The 21,344-nt window shown below is 38.9% G+C and overlaps 1 protein-coding gene across 7 annotated transcripts in view; it reads right to left on the minus strand.

Annotated features, from left to right (window-relative positions):
- The window catches only part of IQCM (IQ motif containing M), a 167,129-nt gene that overhangs the window by 86,135 nt on the left and 59,650 nt on the right, over positions 1 to 21,344 (minus strand). For 6 of the 7 annotated variants that reach the window (XR_005598733.1, XM_039539283.1, XM_039539279.1 and 3 more), the window contains 4 exons: positions 18,956 to 19,032; positions 10,306 to 10,492; positions 8,205 to 8,349; positions 4,744 to 4,878 (listed from right to left, as the gene is read on the minus strand). Coding sequence is in view for 6 of the 7 variants with exons in the window: in XM_039539283.1 (XP_039395217.1) it covers positions 4,744 to 4,878; positions 8,205 to 8,349; positions 10,306 to 10,492; positions 18,956 to 19,032 (544 nt within the window). In the remaining variant the exon portion in view is untranslated. Of the gene's footprint in view, positions 1 to 1,291; positions 1,447 to 4,743; positions 4,879 to 8,204; positions 8,350 to 10,305; positions 10,493 to 18,955; positions 19,033 to 21,344 lie in introns of those variants that run through there. The other variant, XM_039539284.1, reaches the window with a different exon arrangement.

Genomic DNA, 21,344 nt, shown 5'->3' on the forward strand with positions numbered 1-21,344 from the left:
TCATAATGGTCCCTTCTGATCTTGAATTCTATGATTCTATGATTCTATGATATTATAGAAAAAACAAAAGTGAAAAAGAAGATTTTCTGCTCTCTCTCTCTCTCTATATATATATGTATCCCCTCCTTTGAACAGTTTTTAAGATGTAATTTTGCTACCAATTGCTAACTATAATTCCTACGGCTGCATCCAATGTACAGCCAATAAATAAAAATAAATTGACTTAAATAAAAAATATACTGGATTAGCAAAGAAAATATATGACATTGTTGCATTTACTCTTTTTCTGACTGCATAATGAACTCTACAGTATATTGCAGAATGAAGTGACAGCTGGTACTGGTCTATAAAGTCATGATATAATGTATTTATTGGTTTACAAAATCAAGAAATGGGTCCCAGAGATCCTTAAATTTAATCTGCTTTTTTTCTTGACACCACCAGGGTAACCTTGCCATAGATATGCCATTCGGGGGTTTTAGCCAACCCTTAAGTTTTCAATAACTTAGAATAATGTATTTAGCTACTATCAAACCATTGTCATCTATTTTTCTTTAGGATGTAGGAAACAAGGTATTTCTGAGCACCATTTAAGGTCAAGCTCTCATTTGACTTCAGTGGCCAAGCAAACTTGATCCCCCAGAAGCTAAAAACCAGATTTCAGAAGAAAATTTCGCACGTTAACACATTTCATTTTGTGTCTGAGTTCAAACCAATGGTTTGGTAGGTACTGCTGTATGTGCCAGTATCTGTTTTTTGACAATGCCAACACTCATTCAGTGGCTGGAGTCTTGCTCTCTGTAATATATTTATCATTTAAGGAGTAGTGATTTTAAAGTGGCATCTCTAGTAGCCCTGTATCCTTGTATTAGCAGAGCTAGCTATGCAGTGTTCTATATTATATTTCCTATTCATATGTTGTTCATATCCTGCAATCGACAATTTTCCTTCCAGTTTGCTAGAAAGCTCACTACTGCATACTTTTAGCTAGTTAACATTTTGTTGCATATATCCCATTTCTAGGCTTGTATTTCACTTACATAAGTTATTTCTGTGTAATAAAGGTATTTTAAAGAAGAAATAGATCCATTTCAAGTAGTACAAGCGAGATTTGAAATTACGTAAAATGGCTGTAATGAAATGAGAATACCAGACAGCTGCAGGGATAATAATGGGACATGGAAGCTTTCACTCCCAGGTTATTATTAGTTTAATGGCACCAAAGATTGGACTGACAAAAAGTTGCTACTGGAGATTAGTGAACCAGGCCCATTGAAGTCCGGTGACACTTATTTTCAGAGGCCCCATTGCTTTGATGATATTTGGATTCAGACAACAAATACAAAATTAGATACTAGAGGTAAAATTAGATGGCAAGCTGCTCAGGACAGGCATTATGTCTTCTTCACATTTGTTCTCAGAAGCACCTGGCACCACTTTTGGCTGCTGTATAAATAAAGTGAAATAATAATAAATGAAGTGTGAGCAGGGAAGTGAAAGAAGCAGTGTCACAGGACCAGGCAGAGAGGAGTGAGATTTTTAAAAAAAGTTATTGTTTTTTCCCCATATATTCCATGCATTTCTGGCAGCAGTCAGAGACAAGTAGTAATTGGTGGGCACAGCAACAGCAAATGGCAATGACTGGGAGGCTGGATAGCAGCATATTGGCTGGCAGGGAGACAGCACTGTACAGCTCCTGCAATATCAGGAAATGGGAATCAAAATGGGCACCTGAGCAGTGTATTGGTGGGAAGGCAGCTGGAGAACAACACCCGTTGCAACACCAGCAAACAGGAATAGCTAGAAGACAGGTGTCAGCAGCAGAAAAGGAGGCAGAGAAGAGAGATCTTTCTTCTTTATTGTATTCATTGAGGGTGGCAGGCTTGATGATCCAACCATTCGACCACTTGATCACACAGTTATACAGGATGCAATGTCCATCCCATAGATTTACAGCAATATTAAAAGCAGAATGACACAAGACAAGAGTCTATCATGCCATCCCACCACTGCCATATCTCTCCTCTTTGAACATGCAATCAGGAGGGATGGTTGTCTTTCCACTGACATAGAGGATAGCCAGATTACTTTGCAATTCACAACATTCAGTCATTCACAATGTGTCTCCCTGGCAATCTGGTGAGGATATATTCTGTTTATAACTAATCTTTAGAAATAAATGTTATTTGTATTATAAATCAGAGAGAGCGGTGTGACGTTGCACTCCATATGTTTTATGGAAATATGCTTGTAAGTGTGAATATAATGTAACTGGAATATGCTTTATGCAAAAGGTCTCTTGTAAGGTATCATTACAAAGCTTATAATTGACTGAGTGTATACATCCTATTTGTATGTATGTATCATTCTTGTATCTGAAGCTAGAAATATGAAGTATAACTCTGTGTTGCAGCAGGCTAGCGTGTCTGGCTCAACAAGGCAGGGTTCTGAAGTCCCAAGCTGGCAGGGAAAATGGGCTCAGAGGTAATTCCAGCACATCAGGTGATAGTCCCAAGTGGGTCTCTGTGACCGAACCCATCACAAGTGGGTACTTTACAGATAAGTGCCATTTGTTTAAAACACATGCATGTTGGAAATAATTTTGTGGGTGTCCTGTTGTCAGACATACATCTCCATGTCTCAGAAAATATTTCATGATCGACATTTTTATGCTTTGGTGAAACTTTAGACTTCTTTGCCATTACAAGTTCATTCTCTGACCAATCCATTCCCTGGCAGCAAACTGGTGAAGCCAAGGTTGAAACTATGCTATGACTGAGACTTGCTAAATAAATGAAATAACGAGTGGGGGAACATTAACCTTTGCTGGCCTGTCTGTGAGCATAGTGAATAGTAGCAATACTTTAAAAAAGCTAGGATATTAGACTAAAAATATGTCTCACCGTTATAAAATCTCGTTACCATAGTGACGAGGACTGAGCAAATGATTAAAAATACCTGGTCTTATTCAGACTGTCTTAGGAATGTGACCTAAATGGCATATAATGCATGATTTTCCATGAGAAATTAATTAAATTTACTAGAAGTAAACATTATTGAGATATACTATTGTGTAAAGTGACATGTGGGGTCAGATACTCAGAGGAAAACCTACTACCCAGGGATTCAACTTCAGTAGGCTAAAAATCTCAACGAAGTATCACACTGATAATAGTAAGTCATTAACAAACCAAAGGTGATACAACTGAACATGTGTTTATCACACTATGGCAAACTTAAAGAAGTTTCCACCTGTATTTCATGGACCTCAAATCTATCGTTTTCCAAAACAGGGTCACTTTTCCCAAATGTTTGACTACCCTGGCTGACCCCAAAATTAGGGAGCCACAAAGGTGATATAAAATCTCCTTGGGGCTCCTTTTGGGTGCAATGCTGAGTACAGTTTAGCTGCACCCAAAACTTGTGGCCAACATCTCATTCATCTCAATACTGTGTTGCTGTAGCCTAATAACAATTTAATTGCAAACACCGACAGTTCTTTCACTGCCATTTTATCAGAAATATCCAGGTATCACACCTTCCCACACTTACTGGATGTACTGGCAAACCTGGGTAAGGATGGCCACAAACACCATGAATTTAAAACAAAAGTGTATTGCTGCACAATGGAATCTGGAAATGCCACCTGTCCTTTCCCTGTCTCTCAGTGTCTGAGGCTGGGTCCAGAGTTCCATTCATAGAATTCTCTACGACTGCCCAGAAGATCAGGGAAGAGATTAAGCTGTTCCAAGACTGCTTCATTCTCTTCCCCAATAGAGGGAGATGCAAAAGAGAGAGGCATCCGAGGAAGTGGGTTTTTTACCCACGAAAGCTTATGCCCAAATAAATCTGTTAATCTTTAAGGTGACACCGGATTCTTCGTGGTTTTTGTGGATACAGACTAACATGGCTACCCCTCTGATAAAAGAGAGAGGGGAGTTTGTTTTACTTCATTTTTGATCACCTATTTATACTGCAGCATAACATTATTCTCCTCTTATAACATTTTATTCCATTGACTTGCTCTCTTTAATAATATACATGCACAAAAAACTTAATTGTGAAGCAGTAGGGTTGCTATATACACAGCATTTGACATAAACCCCAAAAAGCAAGACAATGAAAAGTTAAACCATTTAACAATACATCTGCTCTGATCCTCCATCCACAAGCACACACGTTACCATTTTCACAACTACCATACACCACAGATCAGGCACTTCAAACTTAACTCTGCCCCCTTTTGTCTTCTATACCCCTTTGCCAGATTATATTGACACACACACACATGCACGCACTAGTAGTTGTGGATGTTTGGTGTAGTAGATTGTTGCACTGAGCTGTAAAGAGTTGTGTGCAGAAGGATGTTTAAAGGGGATGGTGGAAGGCTGGCACCCCTGTGATGCAGAGTAGGGAAGGAAGCAAGTGCCTGGCATGCAGATATCTGAAATGGTTGAGCAGCAAACTAGGGCATACTAAGCTTCTTTGTACTCTTGTGAATGCCATTCAAGGTTGTGAAGGATCAGTGTCTTGCATTATTAAAACAAAGAAATTCTACAAAGTGTATTTTCATTTGAAATTGTAAAACACTACATGAGGAAAAATTTCAGCAGGCTTTGTCTAATCTATTTTTAATAACAACAGCAGCTCCTCTGCTGCCTCTACACAAAGACATTACAAAACTGCAATGGATATTTCCTGACCATTCAGAAAACATTTTAAAAAAATAAATAAGACACTTACCTGGACAGACCAGATGCAAAACCTTATCTATTTGCTGCGGGGGTAGTAATTGTCCACAGTCTTTGAAAAATACCTGCAGATCATTTTTATTCATCTCTTTCCAGAACTCCCTCTTGGCAAACATTGTTTCATAAACTAAAAGAAAAGTTTCATAGTTTCATTTACAGAAATTAAAAAAAAAATCTTACTAGATCTATTATATATGTTGGAATGTTCTGTATTGTCTAAGAAGTGTCTTATTTAGAACCAGGTTCATGTACAGTACAAATGCCATACACACATACAGTACAACGACCAGTGAAATTATTAAAGGCCTTAATGAGGCCTTTGGACTTGCAAAACAAAATAACTGCCAAAAAAGGAACTAGAAGATTTGAAAATTGGTACAACATTTTTTCCAAACAGGAAAGAACAGTAATCCTGAAAAGTTTAATTATAGTATATCATAAAATAATGAAACAATTGTTATGAGGAAAAAAATCACTCTAGATTATAAGTGAACTAAGAGCAGTAAATAAGTTGGATTTATAAAAAACAAACAAATATTTCTAGACAAACTGGATTACTTTGAAAGAATTACAAAAATTAGGGTATAAAGGGAAAGTGGTAAATGTAATATTTAGATTTTAGTAGAAGAGGGAGAATATCTGGCAGTGAGTAGTTTGGAAAATTTAATTTCTTCGTCTGTCTGTGAGCTGTCTACAAATGTGACCAGTTTTTAATTTGTAGATTGTTCTCAGCCTTTCCATTTCTTAGTCAAAAATGATCCCTAAAACAAAAGTAATGGACGGAACCCAGAATGATGAAACATGGTTGCTGGAACATAATCTTCAATTCTTTCTTTTTCGTGTGGTTGGGTGGGTGGGTGTCAGATTTCATTGCCTAAAATGGTGGACACTTGTGGAAGTAAAATTACGGAAGACAGGACAGCTGAATTCGATATTTGTCACTTTTTTAAAAGACCCTTATTCCCATCCAGTGAGTTCAGCTTCACATGTTTTTAACATGTCCAGATTGTGTTGGTCAAATCTCCAGGGGTGGCTCCAGGCCCCAGCACGCCAAGCGTGTGCTTGGGGTGGCAAGCCGTGGGGGGCGCTCTGCCGGCGCCACGAGGGCAGCAGGCAGGCTGCCTTCGGCGGCTTGCCTGCGGAGGGTCCACTGGTCCCGCGGCTTCGGAGGACCTCCCGAAGCCGCGGGATCAGCGGACCCTCCGCAGGCACACCGCGGAAGGCAGCCTGCCTGCCGTGCTTGGGGCGGCAAAATTCCTAGAGCTGCAAATCTCCACAGCAGGCTACAAGCTAAAAAGGCAAATCATTATGCAAAGTATAAAAATGTCTGCATAATCGTCTACATTTGCAAATCTAAAGATCATTTTAGGTAATCTACCATAGCTCAAATACTTTTGCAGTGTCTGTGCCAGACAATCTTCCTCCTCAGTAAGCAATTTCAGTCTAGCTGTCAGAATGAATGGTTTACTAGTTATTAATGTAATCATTAATTTGAACTTTTAGATAAAGTTAATAGAAATTGACACAGCATATGCTTCAAACACAGCATACACTTATCACTTTAACGTATAAGAAAACTAACAACATCTGGCTGCTAAACTGGACTTTTCCTTCTAAACGTTTAAGGACTATGAAGATAAGAGGATGACAAAAAACAAAATGTCAGGATGTAACATCTTTTGTCTACAAAGAAGCTTTGAAGGGGTACATTTTTATGTCTTCATATTAATGCCTCAGTGACTCAAAAATCCATGCAATACTACACGTTACGTGATACTGAAAAGAAAAATCTTAGTCTAAAGGGGCCTTAAAATAGGTATACATTCCAAAGCAGAGTAAAAGGGACGTAGCGTAAATGAGAATTAAGCTCTACCTGATTAATACATATGAAGCTCAAAGGAAGCCAAGCAGGCTGGAATCTAGTTCCTATCTTTATCTGGTGACCCATTATCTTCCTCAGAATTTACATGTTCCTTTGAGAACATGTTTCCAACCCTAGGATGTGAAGGTAGTTTTCGTCCTATGGAATCAGTGTATACTGTTGCTTTCTTGAGACTTCAGAAAGGCAGAATGAACCAGTAACTCAGAGGCACAAACTGCACCCATTCATCCCAATGGTGAGTTAACTCTAAAACCTGATGAGGGCAATTCAATTATCAACATTAACAATGCTACCCATCTTGAAGAAACATCCTGTCAATATATTCCTCCAACATGGCTGGATATCACAGGACAGATACTGAAAAGTTCTGTTAGGTCAGTATTGCTCCCACCCACTGCAGCAGTTGCTACAGTATGTCAGCCCTTCAGTGCTTTTGCCAGTCTAATTTTACATACTCATTGTGATAGGACTGTTATCACTTCCTTTGGGGAATATTCTGCAGTATAATAGATCTCACTGTGAGGAAGTTTTGCTGACTTTTTCTCCAGTCTAAAATTTTCTTTTTCTTAAACTCATCCTATTACTCTTTTGTTATGTCCCAAAGATTGATCCAGTAGTGATATGCAAAACAGTGCAGAAGAGAGTGAACAGAACAGCAGCAAGGATGCACTGCTGCTACCCATCAAATATATCCCACCCTGTTGGTGTTCCCCGGCACTTAGTGATGGCGTGGATCAAGAGAAGTAAAATCCTCCCACCCCTTAAAAAAAAGACCACTTGTTTGGCTTTAGTCTCAACCTATTATCATCATGCCCAGTTTCTCCAATGCGTACCCCAGTACGTGCATAGGGTCTATGATGGCATCACATTGTGCTATATAGGAGTGCCTCTTAAGTACACACATACAGCCATTCCACAACCTATGCTCTTCTATGGAGTAGCCACCAGACTGGAACTAAAATGAGCTTGTAGGAAAGGCAATATGCAGTATAAAAATAGTTCTGTGAATAAAATGTCTGAAAAATGAAACATTAAAAAATGCAGATATCTTTCCACAAAAAGCTGTTTATATTCACAAGTAATTTCTTCTATTTTGGAAGATGCTCCTAGTTTGAGAGAGATTCACTATACTTGAAATGGGGCATACTGGTAATAATTCTCAAACCAGTAGGAATTTTTAAATGCAATCACTGTTAGTGAAGAGAATATAGTAAGTACTAAGATGATTTGCAAATTTGTCCTCTGCCACCTGCCAGTTCATTAAGAATTCCTTCTCCCTGACAGTGCATAACACTGTCCATCATCTGAAAGTTACAAAACAAAAATCAAATGTCAATAGTGCAATGACTATGTCACAAATTGTTGTACCCATGCTGACATAAATCCCACAGTTCTGAAGGCCAGAATGACGTCTTACAAAAGCAGTTGTGCATACAGAAACATGCAATGTCCTTTGCACAAAGGAGCAATTTAAAATGAAGTGATAAATGAACAGTATTACTTAAGAACAGATTCAACCACTGAAATTAGAATAAAAGATTACTCTGTACAAAAATGTTAACAGCACTTACATTTTTTCTTGTCCAACCACTCTTCTAGTTCTGAATACTTTAGTGGTGTGGATGGATTCAAAACACCAGCTCGACGTTGAATGCGATTCATCATTTTACGGTACTCCTTTACAACTGCTAAAAGGGATGGTCCATGACTTGCAGCCTGCAATTACAGATATATTTCATTTTCATTACTTTTAGAAATAGTGAAGGATGACTAAAGAAAGCAGATGAGGAGGTGAAACTGATAGATATGCAGAGTAAAATAAGATCTTAAAAGAGGGTGAAGAGAGGTAATTCTATTGCCACAAATAAGTAACTGTAGATCTGAAAAATTGTTATGCATTATGTAATATATAAAAGATGAGTGTACAAGAACTGATTTCAGTCTGCAGTGCTAATAAGGGCTGATCTTTTCAAAATATGTTGAAGTGGAAATATTTTGGGATGTGTGGGGTACATGAAGACTACAAGAACAGAGCTGGAATAATGAAGAGAAGCAGACATTTTTATTTGTCAGAATTAGGGATCTGATAAAGGAACAGTGGGATGGAGCAAGGAACAGGGGAAACTTGTCAGACGCATCAGTATGGCAGGATCATGTGACTGACATCATAATAGACCAGCAATGTGATAATCACAACTGCCCAATGAAGTAATGCTGAGATTTCAAGAAACAATAGATATGGGGCATGAGCCAAAGCCCATTGAAATCAATACAAGCCTTTCCAGTGACTTCAGTGGGCACTGGATTGGGGCAGGAGTTAATAAATATCAGTGCTGCAAAAAGATTTAAAATGGATGGTATAATTTATATCATTACATATATTTCCAGAAACATGAAGGATTAATAAATGCAAACAAAACCTTAATCATTGAGTGAATCAGCATAACTTACCTGTGAACTCATTAATGGTGATCAGGGTAACAGCAGCCACTGAATTGCATCAGATACCATAGTTATCATCAGATACAATTATAGAAAAATAATGTGGTATCTCAGATTCCATGGTACAGTAATAGCTGACTTTTAAATGCCAACCACTGAACCTAACAATCAGTGTTCAGTCCAAAGTATAGCCATGTAAGGGAAAATATGCCCCATTCTCTTTGGTCCAACAACCGATTTCAAAACTATGCAAGTTCAGTTCATCTTTAATCATATAAACAATACAGCCACTTTTTGTAGTATATAAAGCAGCATACTCGCAGTGGAATTTTAGGACAGTTTGACGATTATGGAATATTTTTATCTGGTTTGTATTAGCTCTATTTAAGGATTCTTGGAAATCCTTTAAATATGGTTTTCAGTTTGATTTATAAATTCATATAATAAACAGGTTAATGAAGACCCCAGTTTACAATAGACCATCTATTTGAGTCAGGTGCAGGTTAGGCTATGGAATACTTATTATATTAGAGGGCTGCATATTACCTAGAGATTGAAATCCTGCTGAGGTGGAGCTGTGTTATTTCTATAGCCAGCAGTAAGCAAGACCTCTTTTAACTACTGTGCATATTGAAATGGAAGGCAAAAGCAAATATTCCAGTGCTTTCTGACCCTATGTGCAGGAGCTCATATTTGACTCACGGGCTGAAAAAGAAGTAAATTTCAAAAAGGACAATTTTATGACATACTCTATGCATGCTTAGCTCAAGTGTTTGATATTTAAAATGGGGGCGAGTAAAGAAGAGAGATAATGAACAGGTTGTTAAACCTATGCTGTTTTTATATGTGAAAAAGAAATCCTGGAATTAACTGATTAGAATGTATGTGTGCCATAGTTCTCTTCAGGACAGAATTAAAAGGGTTCAAATGTGAATCACAGGCCCTTTACTCCTACAAGCTAATGGAGGTTCTCATTAAGCGCAAGTGATGAAGATCTGTCCATTTAGAGCAGGAAGGTTCAGATATTATCTTCATTGTCACTGAATTTCCAAACAGCCCACGGTGTTCAACATAGCGGTTACAATAGAGAGCTAACTGTGCGTGGACATAAAACAAATATTTCATATTAAAATCATAAAAAGCAGTAGTGCTTAGGCTACTTTCCTAGAATTTTAACACTACCCAGGCAGAATGAATTACAGTATGTTAAAGTAACATCTGACACATTACCTTGGCCTTTACTCTGTTGAATCTGGTACGTTCAAGCCATCCTCTGACATATTTCTGAATATATATGGATGCTCTAATTACTTTTCTGGAGCTAGGGTCCTTTTTGGCATGGAAAGCCTCAAAGATTTCTAAGTGTGGTCCAATTCTTTTGACCTTTTCCTGAGTTTTAAATACAATATGTTTTCCACTAGACATTAAAACAAAAAAGGTTTTTTAAATTTATTTTTGGAAAGTGTAGAGCATTCAACACAAACTATCAAATCAAAATTCTAGCAAAGGAATTGATACAATTTGAATCTAAAATAATTTTACAATGAATTCCAGGTTTTAAAAGAAGCATTTAGTCATTTACCATCTCCTATTACTAAATCAGCATCCAAAATTTGCTGTGTTTTACAGACATGTAGATCAGCACATTCCCTACTAGGCTGCAAGTATTAAAGGTATAATCATGAGTGGAAATAATCATTTCATAGTTAAAGTCATAACTAGCTTTGTATTATAAAGCCAACTGTGATTCTGTTTCCTACTCCATGGAAAATGCCACTGAGTATCTCTGTCACAGGAGAATGGTTGGGTTTTTAAAATTTGGTATTAATTGAACAAGGTGCTAGTAAGATATGAAAGTTTGAAAAACTGAACTTCTCCCATTTGAAAGTTTCCCATATGTGTGTGCAGTTTTGTTTTCTTTGTTTTTGGCCCCTCAGCCTCCCTTTTGGGGTATGTTTGTTTTGGAGAGGGGTTTGGCCCTATAAAATTGGGCCTCCTCCCTATAATCAAGTCATTGCAGCATTTTCACATTATACCCTTTACATATAATCCACAAACACCCTTATCCACCATTCCACTATATACCGCAAAACCCAGTCAGCCGTTCTCTCTCTCTAGGTTAGAAACACTTTTGATTATTTTAGTCACCTTTCCAAAGTGGATCTGTGACTCCACCACTCACATACAATTAGATATGCATTCTGACCGCTTCCATTCTACAAATAAAATAATAATAATAATAATAATACCTAGTTCTTATACAACATTTTTCATAAGTAGATACTGATCAATACTGGCCCTGATTCACTCATGCACCAGCACTGGCAGCTTACTCAAATAAAGGGCAAGTAGTGTTTACATTGCTCTCTTCCCCACAGGTTTTTCTAGGGGATGGCAACTTTAATTTGTCATTGGGGTTCTACAGCAATTGTAACAGAAAAGGCTTCTTAAGAAATATATCAAATCAGTTAATTTCCATGACATCCTGGCTCCAACCCTTTCCTAGACAGTGGGGCCCATTGTGCAGGCAGTTCTGGTCTACTCTGGGACATCAGATGGAGGAGAGGCTAAGGGTGGCCTCTTGTCATATTTTTCACCACCAGGTGCAATAGCTGTAAGATGTTTGGGCTTTGTGGCCAGTGGATCAGAGTGCATCATTCTCTCAAACAGGCTAGTCAGAAACAGCCTCACCTATGCTACAGGCAAAAGGGAATTGAGAAACAGAATGGAGTGGTTTTTTCTTGTTAATCAATTCAAAACTTTGAAAAATGTCAGAAACATTTATCATAGACTCTTATCTACATCATGAGGATGATTGATACTGTGGCGTCACTTGAGATGGAGTTAAGGTTGCTTGGGTTATCTCACCTCTACTTTCAGACTCACAAACATTAGGGTTACATTTTAGATTTTCTAACTTTCTGGGTTTCTTCCCCCTAAAGTAAGATTTTTAAGGGTTCTTTTCCTCATAAGCTGAACTCCAGCTTAATACTGTTGTCTGGAGAAATCACTTATTGTGTTGATTCCACTCACATTTGGTCAACATTCACTCTGCGTCAACTCATATCCTGTTGGGGGCTATTACAACACAAATATGGAAGGTATGAGGACCTGGAGATAAGCCTTATTTGAAAGATGGGAATAAACAAGCAAATCCTCAGTTAGGTGCAGGGGCAGTTGTCAGCTCCTTAAACATCTATGAAAAGCCAAATGTGAGTAGACTGCAATGCAGATCCAAGGGCAGTATATTGTATAACTTTCACCATCTAAAGTGTTTTGATGTTTATATGGGCTCGTAATGGAGATTAGAAAATTGAATTGGAAGGTTTAAATCTTTTATTTTAATATTATGCCATTTACATGTGCCTATTTATAGCGCTGTACGAAAGTACGATATTGTGAATTGGCACTGGAATACAAGCAACCTATTATGATTATAACAGTATTTTGTATTGGCCTAAATGACAATAAAATAACAAAATGCTATTTTCATGTTACACTGTTCTTTCTTATATGTGTCATCGCTTAATATGAAAGTTTGATATTTTTGTTAATTCCTGTATTATGTGATTTCTATTAGTTATACTACCTCTAATACTTTTCTTTTTTTATGAGAAAATGTGTTCTCTGTTCTTAATAGAGAAGGAGGATAAATCAAGAGTGATTTTTAATATTTCAAGTTTATAATGCACCAGATCAAAAAAAGTAGGTATGATGTTTGAAAGGAAACTTACATTAAACTGTAATCTTATCAGCATTAATACATATTACACCAGTTATAAATTTTGGTTCAGATATTGCTACTAATTAGTTTTGGCCGATATTGAAGTATTTTGCATGCCCCATGTATAAAAGCTGTTGGTCCATCTGTTAATAGGTTGGAAATGATTAAGGGATACTTATTTTGGCTGTTGTAAAGGCCAAATAGTTTTCAAGCTGCAAATACATGAGAAAAAACTAACAGGGTTGCCAAGTTCAGGACCTGATTTTGCAGAAAGGTTTTGATGTCTGCTTCTGCTTTGGGCCATCAAATCATCTACAACCCTACAGTATGTATAGGCAAATATCCACCCTCCTTTGACAGGACCAGCCTACTTACTTTATTATAAATTACATTTGAACAAAGTTGCAATTTACTTTGATTTGGTTGATCTGCTATCAACCCAAGTCAAGAGGTTTCTGTTTCACATATATTGACCTGTGGTTCCCTGATACTCATATATGGGTAGCTAGTGATATATAAGTTTGTGGTTTCAGTTCAGTCCCCAGGAGATGTTTTACTCATGGTATAAATTCACCAAGTAATTTCAAGAACTGGCATTCGGCATCAACACCACTACAATAGAGTTTTAACAAGGCATTGTGGCTGCCACTGGAGCGGAGAGCATTCTGGCCTTGTCAGTGTGCATAGTTCCACATCTACATGTAACATCTGAAAAGAATCATTCCAGGACTCAGTGCAGATGAAGAAAAGTGAACATTAATTATTCTTTAATATCGGTATTGTTATAGCACCTAGATTCCTCCACTAGATTCCCACTGTTATAGGCACTATGGAAATATCTAGGATTAGATGGTCCTATCCCTTACTTGGCCATGCAGGGAAGAAAGAGGGACTAAGACCCCCTTTCCCTCTTACATCCCTGCTTGGATTGAATTGCAAATCCACCTATAATGAGGAGAGCAAGTGGACAACCATGAAGAATGGTGGAGAGTGGGAGAACACTGGCTCTTCTTCCCTCTGGCCAGGGGATCAAGCTTAATCTATTCTTTCTACAGAGCAAGGGAGGAACTCAGGAAGGAATTGTGGTTCTGAGTCACAACTTGTTCTGTGATTTTCTCTTGGTATGAGACAGCTTCTCAGGAAAAGTTGTAAACTTACAATGTAGCCCAGGGTAAATGACAGTTCCTGTCCTAAATTATGATTTATTATTTGTATTATCATAGCCCTATGTGCCATAGTCATGGACCAGCACCTCACTGTGCTGGGTTCTGTATAGACACAGAACAAAAAGATGGTCCCTTCCCCAAATTGCTTACAGTCTAAATATAAAACAAGAGACAGATGGATACAAACAGATAGAAAGGGAAGTACATGGAAACAGTGAGACAATATTGGTCAATATGACAGGCAATGGTCTTGATACAGTAGTTACCTGTTAAATTTTATTATAGGCATCACAGAAAAGGAGAATTTTAAATAGAGTTTTGAAGCAGATGAGGTGGCTTTGCAGATGTTTATGTGGAGCTCCACCCAAGAGCAAGGGGTAGCATAGCAGAAAGTACAAAGTTTGAAAATGTAATAAGTGCATGATGGAGGCTGGTATAAAGAGCCAAACAAATGGGATTAGATATTTCAATAGTGAATGAGAGATGAGAGATAAAAGGGGAAAAGGCTATGAAAGTCCTTGGAAGTGAAGACAAGTGGTTTATGTTTGATAAAATAAAGAAGGGGGAGCTAGTGGAGGGATGCAAAAGAGGGGTGACAAAGTAACAGGCTAGGATAATGGACTTTGCAGCAGTATTGTAAATGGATATGAGAGGGACAAGATTGCATTTGTCAAACCCAGAGAAGAGAATATTGCAGAAATCAAGATGCAAGATGATTAGAGCTAGATGCAAATTTCAGCTGTGTGTTTGCATAGGAAAGGCCATATAATAAAGATGTTATGAAAAAAGAATCAGCAAGATTTAAATATAGCCCTGATGTAAGTGCCAAGAGATGTCCTAAAGAGTTTGCATTTTGCAAGTCTATAGAATTGTCCACTGGATGATCCTCAACTATTTCCGACACTCTTCGCAGTGTCCTTGTTGATCTGGGAAATCTTTATGATCTCCATTTTACAGGTGTGGAAACTGAAGCACAGAGAATTTAAGTGATTTGTCTAGAACATCGAAGAGAGGAGAATGCAGGTAAAAGCTTCAAGTCATGGGAAGAGGAGCAGAGGAAAGATTATGAAAAAGACTAAGCCATGAGAAACCTCAGAGGAAGAATGTGGGAATGTAGTGAGGTGTATGGAGAAGGGGGAATGGTGTGTGTGGGGGGGAATCAATAAAAAAAACTCCATCAATCCAAATCTCTAGTCACAAGGAATTTCCATGCAGTGTCTACTACCAGATAATCTTAGTCCTCAATTCTGTCTGGAGGAGGAATATTTCAGCCTAAACTTTTCTCAAACAAACTAGACGGTATATCCCTGTGCAGAGGATCAGAACAACATCTATATCCCATTTAAATATCAATTATGTCTGAGATTTAAGGGATGCATAGGCCCTTTGTTGGACCTCTTTGTTTGGTGAACCTCACCTATTACATCATATCCTGCATTTTCTCATATACACAATTCCATACATTGCAGCCAAAGCTGATTGAAAGATATGACTCAAGCTTTCAGTTGTCACAGATGAAGAGTTCTTTGGAGATATGTAAAAAGCATTCAATAAAATATTTAGGGCTGTCAATTAATCACAGTTAATAGATGCAATTAATCAAAACAATTTAACACTTTTTTTTAAAATGAGTGTTAATCGGACACCTTTGGCTGTGGCCAGGCGGAAAGGGAGAAATGGTTGGCCTCAGGGGTGTGTGAGGGGGGCCACCAGCCAGAGTGCTGTGCTCAGAGCAGTGTCGCTGCATGCCTCAGGGCAAGGGTGCCCCTCCTCCTGCCACCCTGCTCCACTGCTGCTCCTGCCTCCTCCACCACTGCCCGCAAGAAGCCACCCCAGCCAAGCTGTGGTGGACTAGGAGCCTGCCTCCTGAGCAGAGAGGGGGTGGGGTGGGGGGCTGATGTTGGGTTGTCCTCCTCCCTCCACCCATGTACCTGGTTGCTGATGCCCACTCAGGAATGAGTGCTGCCACCTGCAACTGCTGCTGGCTGAAAATGCATTCATGCTACTAAGTACTCTGCTTAAAGGGACAACACTCTCCCCCCGCCCCACAGACACACACACACTCTCTCTCACACCAAACCAAAATCTAAAATGGTGCCCCTTGGGGGCCAGAGTTGGCCAGAGGTCTGCGAGATGGCAGTGGGCTCCGGCAAGATGCAACCCCCGTGCGACAGCACAAAGCCTGCCTTGAGCTGCAAGCTGAGTGCCAGGTACCATGAGCTGTAGCAGCAGTGCAGAAGTAAGTAACATCCAAAATATTTAAATAAATGGCATTCTATTGTTGTTTAACAATGCAATTAAAATTGCAATTAATTGCAACTTTTTTTAAGCTCATGATTAATTTTTTTATATCATTTGACAACCCTAAAAATATTCCATACTTGTTGCATCTCTGGCTCATGAAATACTTTTTCTTAGTTGGATTTACATTTAAACTGTGACACCAAGGGGGAAAGATGAGTGACTAACCTTGGATCTATTTACTTCATCTGCAAATTTAATTTTTAAATGAATAATATAGAGCACTACCAACATGAACTTTACTGGAAAATCTGTCAAGCACTTTCTCTAATGATTATACGTCTTAGAAGTACAACAAATGAAAGGATTACCACTGAAATCATATTAATCTACAAAGGATTAACAGCATACTGTTGAAAGACTTCAATAGAGAATAAGTGGTTTATTCATGAACTGCAATAGGACAGTATCTGAGATTTAAAAAATGCAATGAACTTTTCATATATATTGTGCTGAAGGAGAGTATAGAAGCTGAAGCAGCATAAGTTCAAATGGACTCTATGAAAGAATGTTTATATAAAGAAAACACTCCACACTGTAGAGAATAGAATGGTTATATAGTAACCATGGAGTACAATATATCATACTGTATAGTCTTACTCCCTAGATATTGTTTACTCATTTTCTCTCTGAGTTCTTGCCAGTTGTGTTCTCATTTTAATTTAGAATTTTAAATTTTTAGATACATTATATGAAAGGTCTCATGTTACGAAAAGGAATTGAATTTTATTGAAGATTCTGAACCTATTGGAATTGAGAATGAAGCTCTGATTTCCTACTGGTACTGGGTGTTCTCTAACAAATATGAAAGACCCCAGCTGCATACAGAGCCCATAATCTTTGGCAATGTGCAGCTTAGCTTTTAAAATTTCAACACAAAACTGGAAATTATTTTCCCAGTATATTTTCCCTGATTGTAGCAGCAGTAATGAATTTATGGTCAGGCATTTCAAGTTAATGACAAGCTGAGTTCACCTGTTCAAGACAATCATCAGGGCTCTAGATTCAGTAGCCATGCCTATTCATCTAATCACGTAAGAACATGCTTGACTTTAACTTCAATGGGATTTAAGAACATGCTTAAATGCTTTGAAGTTAAAATTAAGCAAGTGCTTAAAAAAGTGCTTAAGTGCTTTGTTGAATATGGATGCAGTAATGAATCAGGACCCCTTGAGGACTTTTAAGATATTGCATAAATAAAAGCATACACACACACACACACACACACACACACACTCTGTATGGAGGAGAGGAATTTTGATTACCAGGTTATTATAATTCAAACTGTCACAAAATATGGATATGAAAAAACAATATTGAAACACAAAAATCTGCTCAAATTGTTCACTGTTTGAATGTTCATTGATTGTAACTTATAATTAGGCCCATACCAAATTCATGGTTCACTATGGTCAATTTCATGGTAACAGAATTTAAAAAAATTTAATTTTCATGATTTCAGCTATTTAAATCTGAAATTTCACAGTGTTGTAATTGTAGGGGTCCTGACCCAAAAAAGGAATTGTGGTGCAGTCAACAATAAACCCAGGTTCTTGTAGGATGGGTTGCGGTACTGCTACCCTTACTTCTGCATTGCTGTTGGTGATGGTGCTGGCAGGGGTGGCTCCAGGCACCAGCGCAGCAAGAGCATGCCTGGGGCAGCAGGTCATGGGGGGGGCAGCCTGCCAGTTGCTGTGAGGGCGGCAGTCAGGCAGCCTTCCGCAGCATGCCTGTGGTAGGTCTGCCGGTCTCACAGCTTCGGTGCCAATTTGGCAGCGGGTACACTGAAGGCGCGGGACTGGCAGATCACCCGCAGAAATGCCGCTTAATCAGCATGACCAGAGGACCACTCGCAGGCATGCCGCCAAAGCCCGCCTGACTGCCGTGCTTGGGGCGGATAAAAACATAGAGCCACCCCTGGCAGCTGGAGAGTAGTGGCTGCTGGCCAGGAGCCCAGCTCTGAAGGCAGAGCCACTGTCAGCAGCAGTGCAGAAGTAAGGATGGCATGTTATTGTATTGCCACCCTTACTTCTGTGCTGCTGCCTACAGAGCTCTGAAGGCAGCAGTGCAGAAGCAACAGTAGCAATAGCGTGACCCCCCCATAAAATAATCTTACAACCTCCCCTTCAACTTTCTTTTGGGTCAGGACCCCCACTTTGAGAAATTCTGGTCTCCCCCTATGAAATCTGTATAGTATAGCATAAAAGCACACAAAAGACCAGATTTCATAGGGGGAGACCAGATTTCACCATCCCGGACACGTTTTTCATGGCCATGAATTTGGTACAGCCCTACTCTAGCAAAAGAAAATGCTACCATTAAGACCAGCTGTTAAAGTTGGCTCAAGAGCAGGTCCAACTTCAAGCTAGAAGACAAAGGTAATAGTAATTCAATGGATTGAGCCCCCAGGCTTAATCCTGCAATTAGTTTCACGTTCTCAGTGCCCAGTGGGAGTTGAAGGTGCTGAGCAAGTGAAAGGATTATGCTGTTATAGCACAACAGTGGAGTTTTACATCATAATAATATTAAAAATCTAAGGTGTTTGCTTCTTTTCTGGAAATCATTTAACCTCTGACTAAGGCAAATAAAAGCTCTCTCTTCCATCTCACCTTTAAAAAATAACCAGAAAAACAATACAAAAATAACAATTAGCTATGACTTTCCAGAAAGATTAGTACAAAAGAAGTACCTGCTAATCTTCCTTTTTGATTTAGTAGCAGTAGTTACAGCTTGCTTTAATTTGTCATCTTGTAAATCTGTTGTCATCTAGAAAGACAGCGATAGAGCTAGTGAATTCTACAGGAGAAATCCATGACAATTCATACTGCCAAATATTTCAAATATAAATATTAAAAAGTTTTAAATTTACATAACACTTTGTTGAAAGAATCTATACTGCTAAAATACATAAACCTAGTCTAACCATAGCAGTGAATGGTAGTAATGAGCCCAGCAACAGTCTTCCTTGTTTCTAGATTGCAAATTCAGAAAAGTCTTTTCCTTCTTGCCCCCACAAAACAGTGGAACAGAGGGAAAATTCATTTGAATAAAATTCTACAAATACTTAATAAATTAAGACAAGACAAAAAAAGTATAGGGATTGACCACCACATTTTTAAGCCATTTAGTTATATATTACAGAAGGATGACATCAGGCTCTATGGTTTTGTTTATGATCCATTGATAATGTTGCACCGTGGTTATTTTCATCTTCTTTAATGGGATAAGTTACTTGTGAAAGATTTTAATATAATATGGTCCCCCAAAGATACTGCATGCAGCTGCAATATCTGTCACTCTGGGCTCTCCACATATGGGTGAGCACACTCTGAATCTTTGGGATTGGAGATTGGTATGTTAGAGAGAGAGAGAGAGAGAGAGAGAGAGAGAGAGAGAGAGATTCTCCTTTGTCAGGACCAGACCAGTTCACAAGTCAGTGTCAAGGGAGCAAAGGTGAGCTATCACATTTGTAGAAGATTTGCAGAAGATAGATTTGTTTTTTATTTTATTGTTTTTATTTCCCAATACCTTCACAGTGCAGCAAAGCATGTGTTTGACTCAGAATGAACTGTTCCCACTTTGCACTATGATGATCCACTTGCCAATTCAGTTCATTCTGCCTCTCACTTACAAGAGGAATTTAATTGGCTGTTACAGCAATATGCACTGTGCTGCTTAGAGAAGAAATTGTCTCACCTAGATATCTTATACTGAGTTTCCCTTCCACAGCCCTCCAATAATATTGTTCTCCCATTGCCATCTGCCACCACTCTTCAAGGCCAGTTCCTCTCTACAGACTTCCAAAGGTCCTTCAACCTTATGATCCAACATTCACAGCTCCTTTCCTCCACTTCTCATTTTATCTTAAAGATCCAATCATGAGGTTCAGGAAGTCTTGCAAGCTCTCTTCTGGGCTTGACCCCTGCTAAATTCAGAGCCTTCTGTCTGAAACAGGAGCACTCTGCAATAAAGACCTTCCTTCCACTTCATAAGCCACCTGTTATCTTCCTCACCAGCACAATCAACTCCTCTGCTGCTTCCCAGTCCTGTTGCTCCCCAGCCCACTGTGCCATCTGCACGGCAGGAATTCAGAGAAAAGCTTACTAAGTGTTATAAGTCTCAGCTTTGTCTCACAGGCAGTGATGCTTTGTGAGCAGAGTAATTATTCCAGAATAAAGTCACTTTTATTCCAAAATAGAGTGTCCACACAAGGGGCTATACGTATGCCAGTCAATTTTCCCTTGTAGACTAAGCATAAGGGGTTATTTGGGAAGAGTTTAAGGTTCTTTATCCAGAGCAAAAATTTCAGTCTTCTATTATAACTCAATAAAAACCAACAGCTTTAGCTTTAAATTAATCTGAAAAGGTTTCAAAATGTCACTTTCAACAGCTCCAAATTGTGTGACATACAGCGATTTTGGGGGATTTTTTTTTTTAAGACCAACAACATTTCAGGAATTTGACTGAGAAAGTCATGAGAGACTGAAAAAAGGTGAGTGGACTAGAACAAAAGCTGAAATTCAACACTAACGATTGTATAGCTGACACTGCTCTCACCCGCTATATTTTTTCACGCGCGATGTCTCATGCTTTGTTCAGTTCAGAATATCACATAAGCCAGTTTGTATAGGGAAATTCAAAACTATGGAGCCACCTTGCTTAGGGCTTGTCTACACTACAGGACTATTTCGAATCTACTTAAGTCGAATTTGTGGATTCGACCTTAATAAGTCGAATTTGTGTATCCATACTAAATACACAAATTCGAACTTCTGAGTCCACATTCACGGGGCCAGCTTCGACTTTGGAAGCGGTGCACTGTGGGAAGCTATCCCACAGTTCCCGCACTCCCCGCTGCCCATTGGAATTGTGGGATTTCCCCCCAATGCATGCTGGGGGAAAAAATGTGTCGTCATTGAACCGTCAATCCCGCCCTCCCTCTCTTCCTTGAAAGCGCCGGCGGGAAATCTGTTCGCGCCCTTCTCTGGTCGGTTACAGCGCGGACGCCACAGCACTGCGAGCATGGAGCCCGCTGCGATCATCGCTGCACTTATGGCCGTTGTCAACTCCTCGCACGT

Source organism: Mauremys reevesii, linkage group 5 (genome assembly GCF_016161935.1).
Source record: "Mauremys reevesii isolate NIE-2019 linkage group 5, ASM1616193v1, whole genome shotgun sequence".
In the NCBI taxonomy this organism is placed as follows: domain Eukaryota; kingdom Metazoa; phylum Chordata; order Testudines; family Geoemydidae; genus Mauremys; species Mauremys reevesii.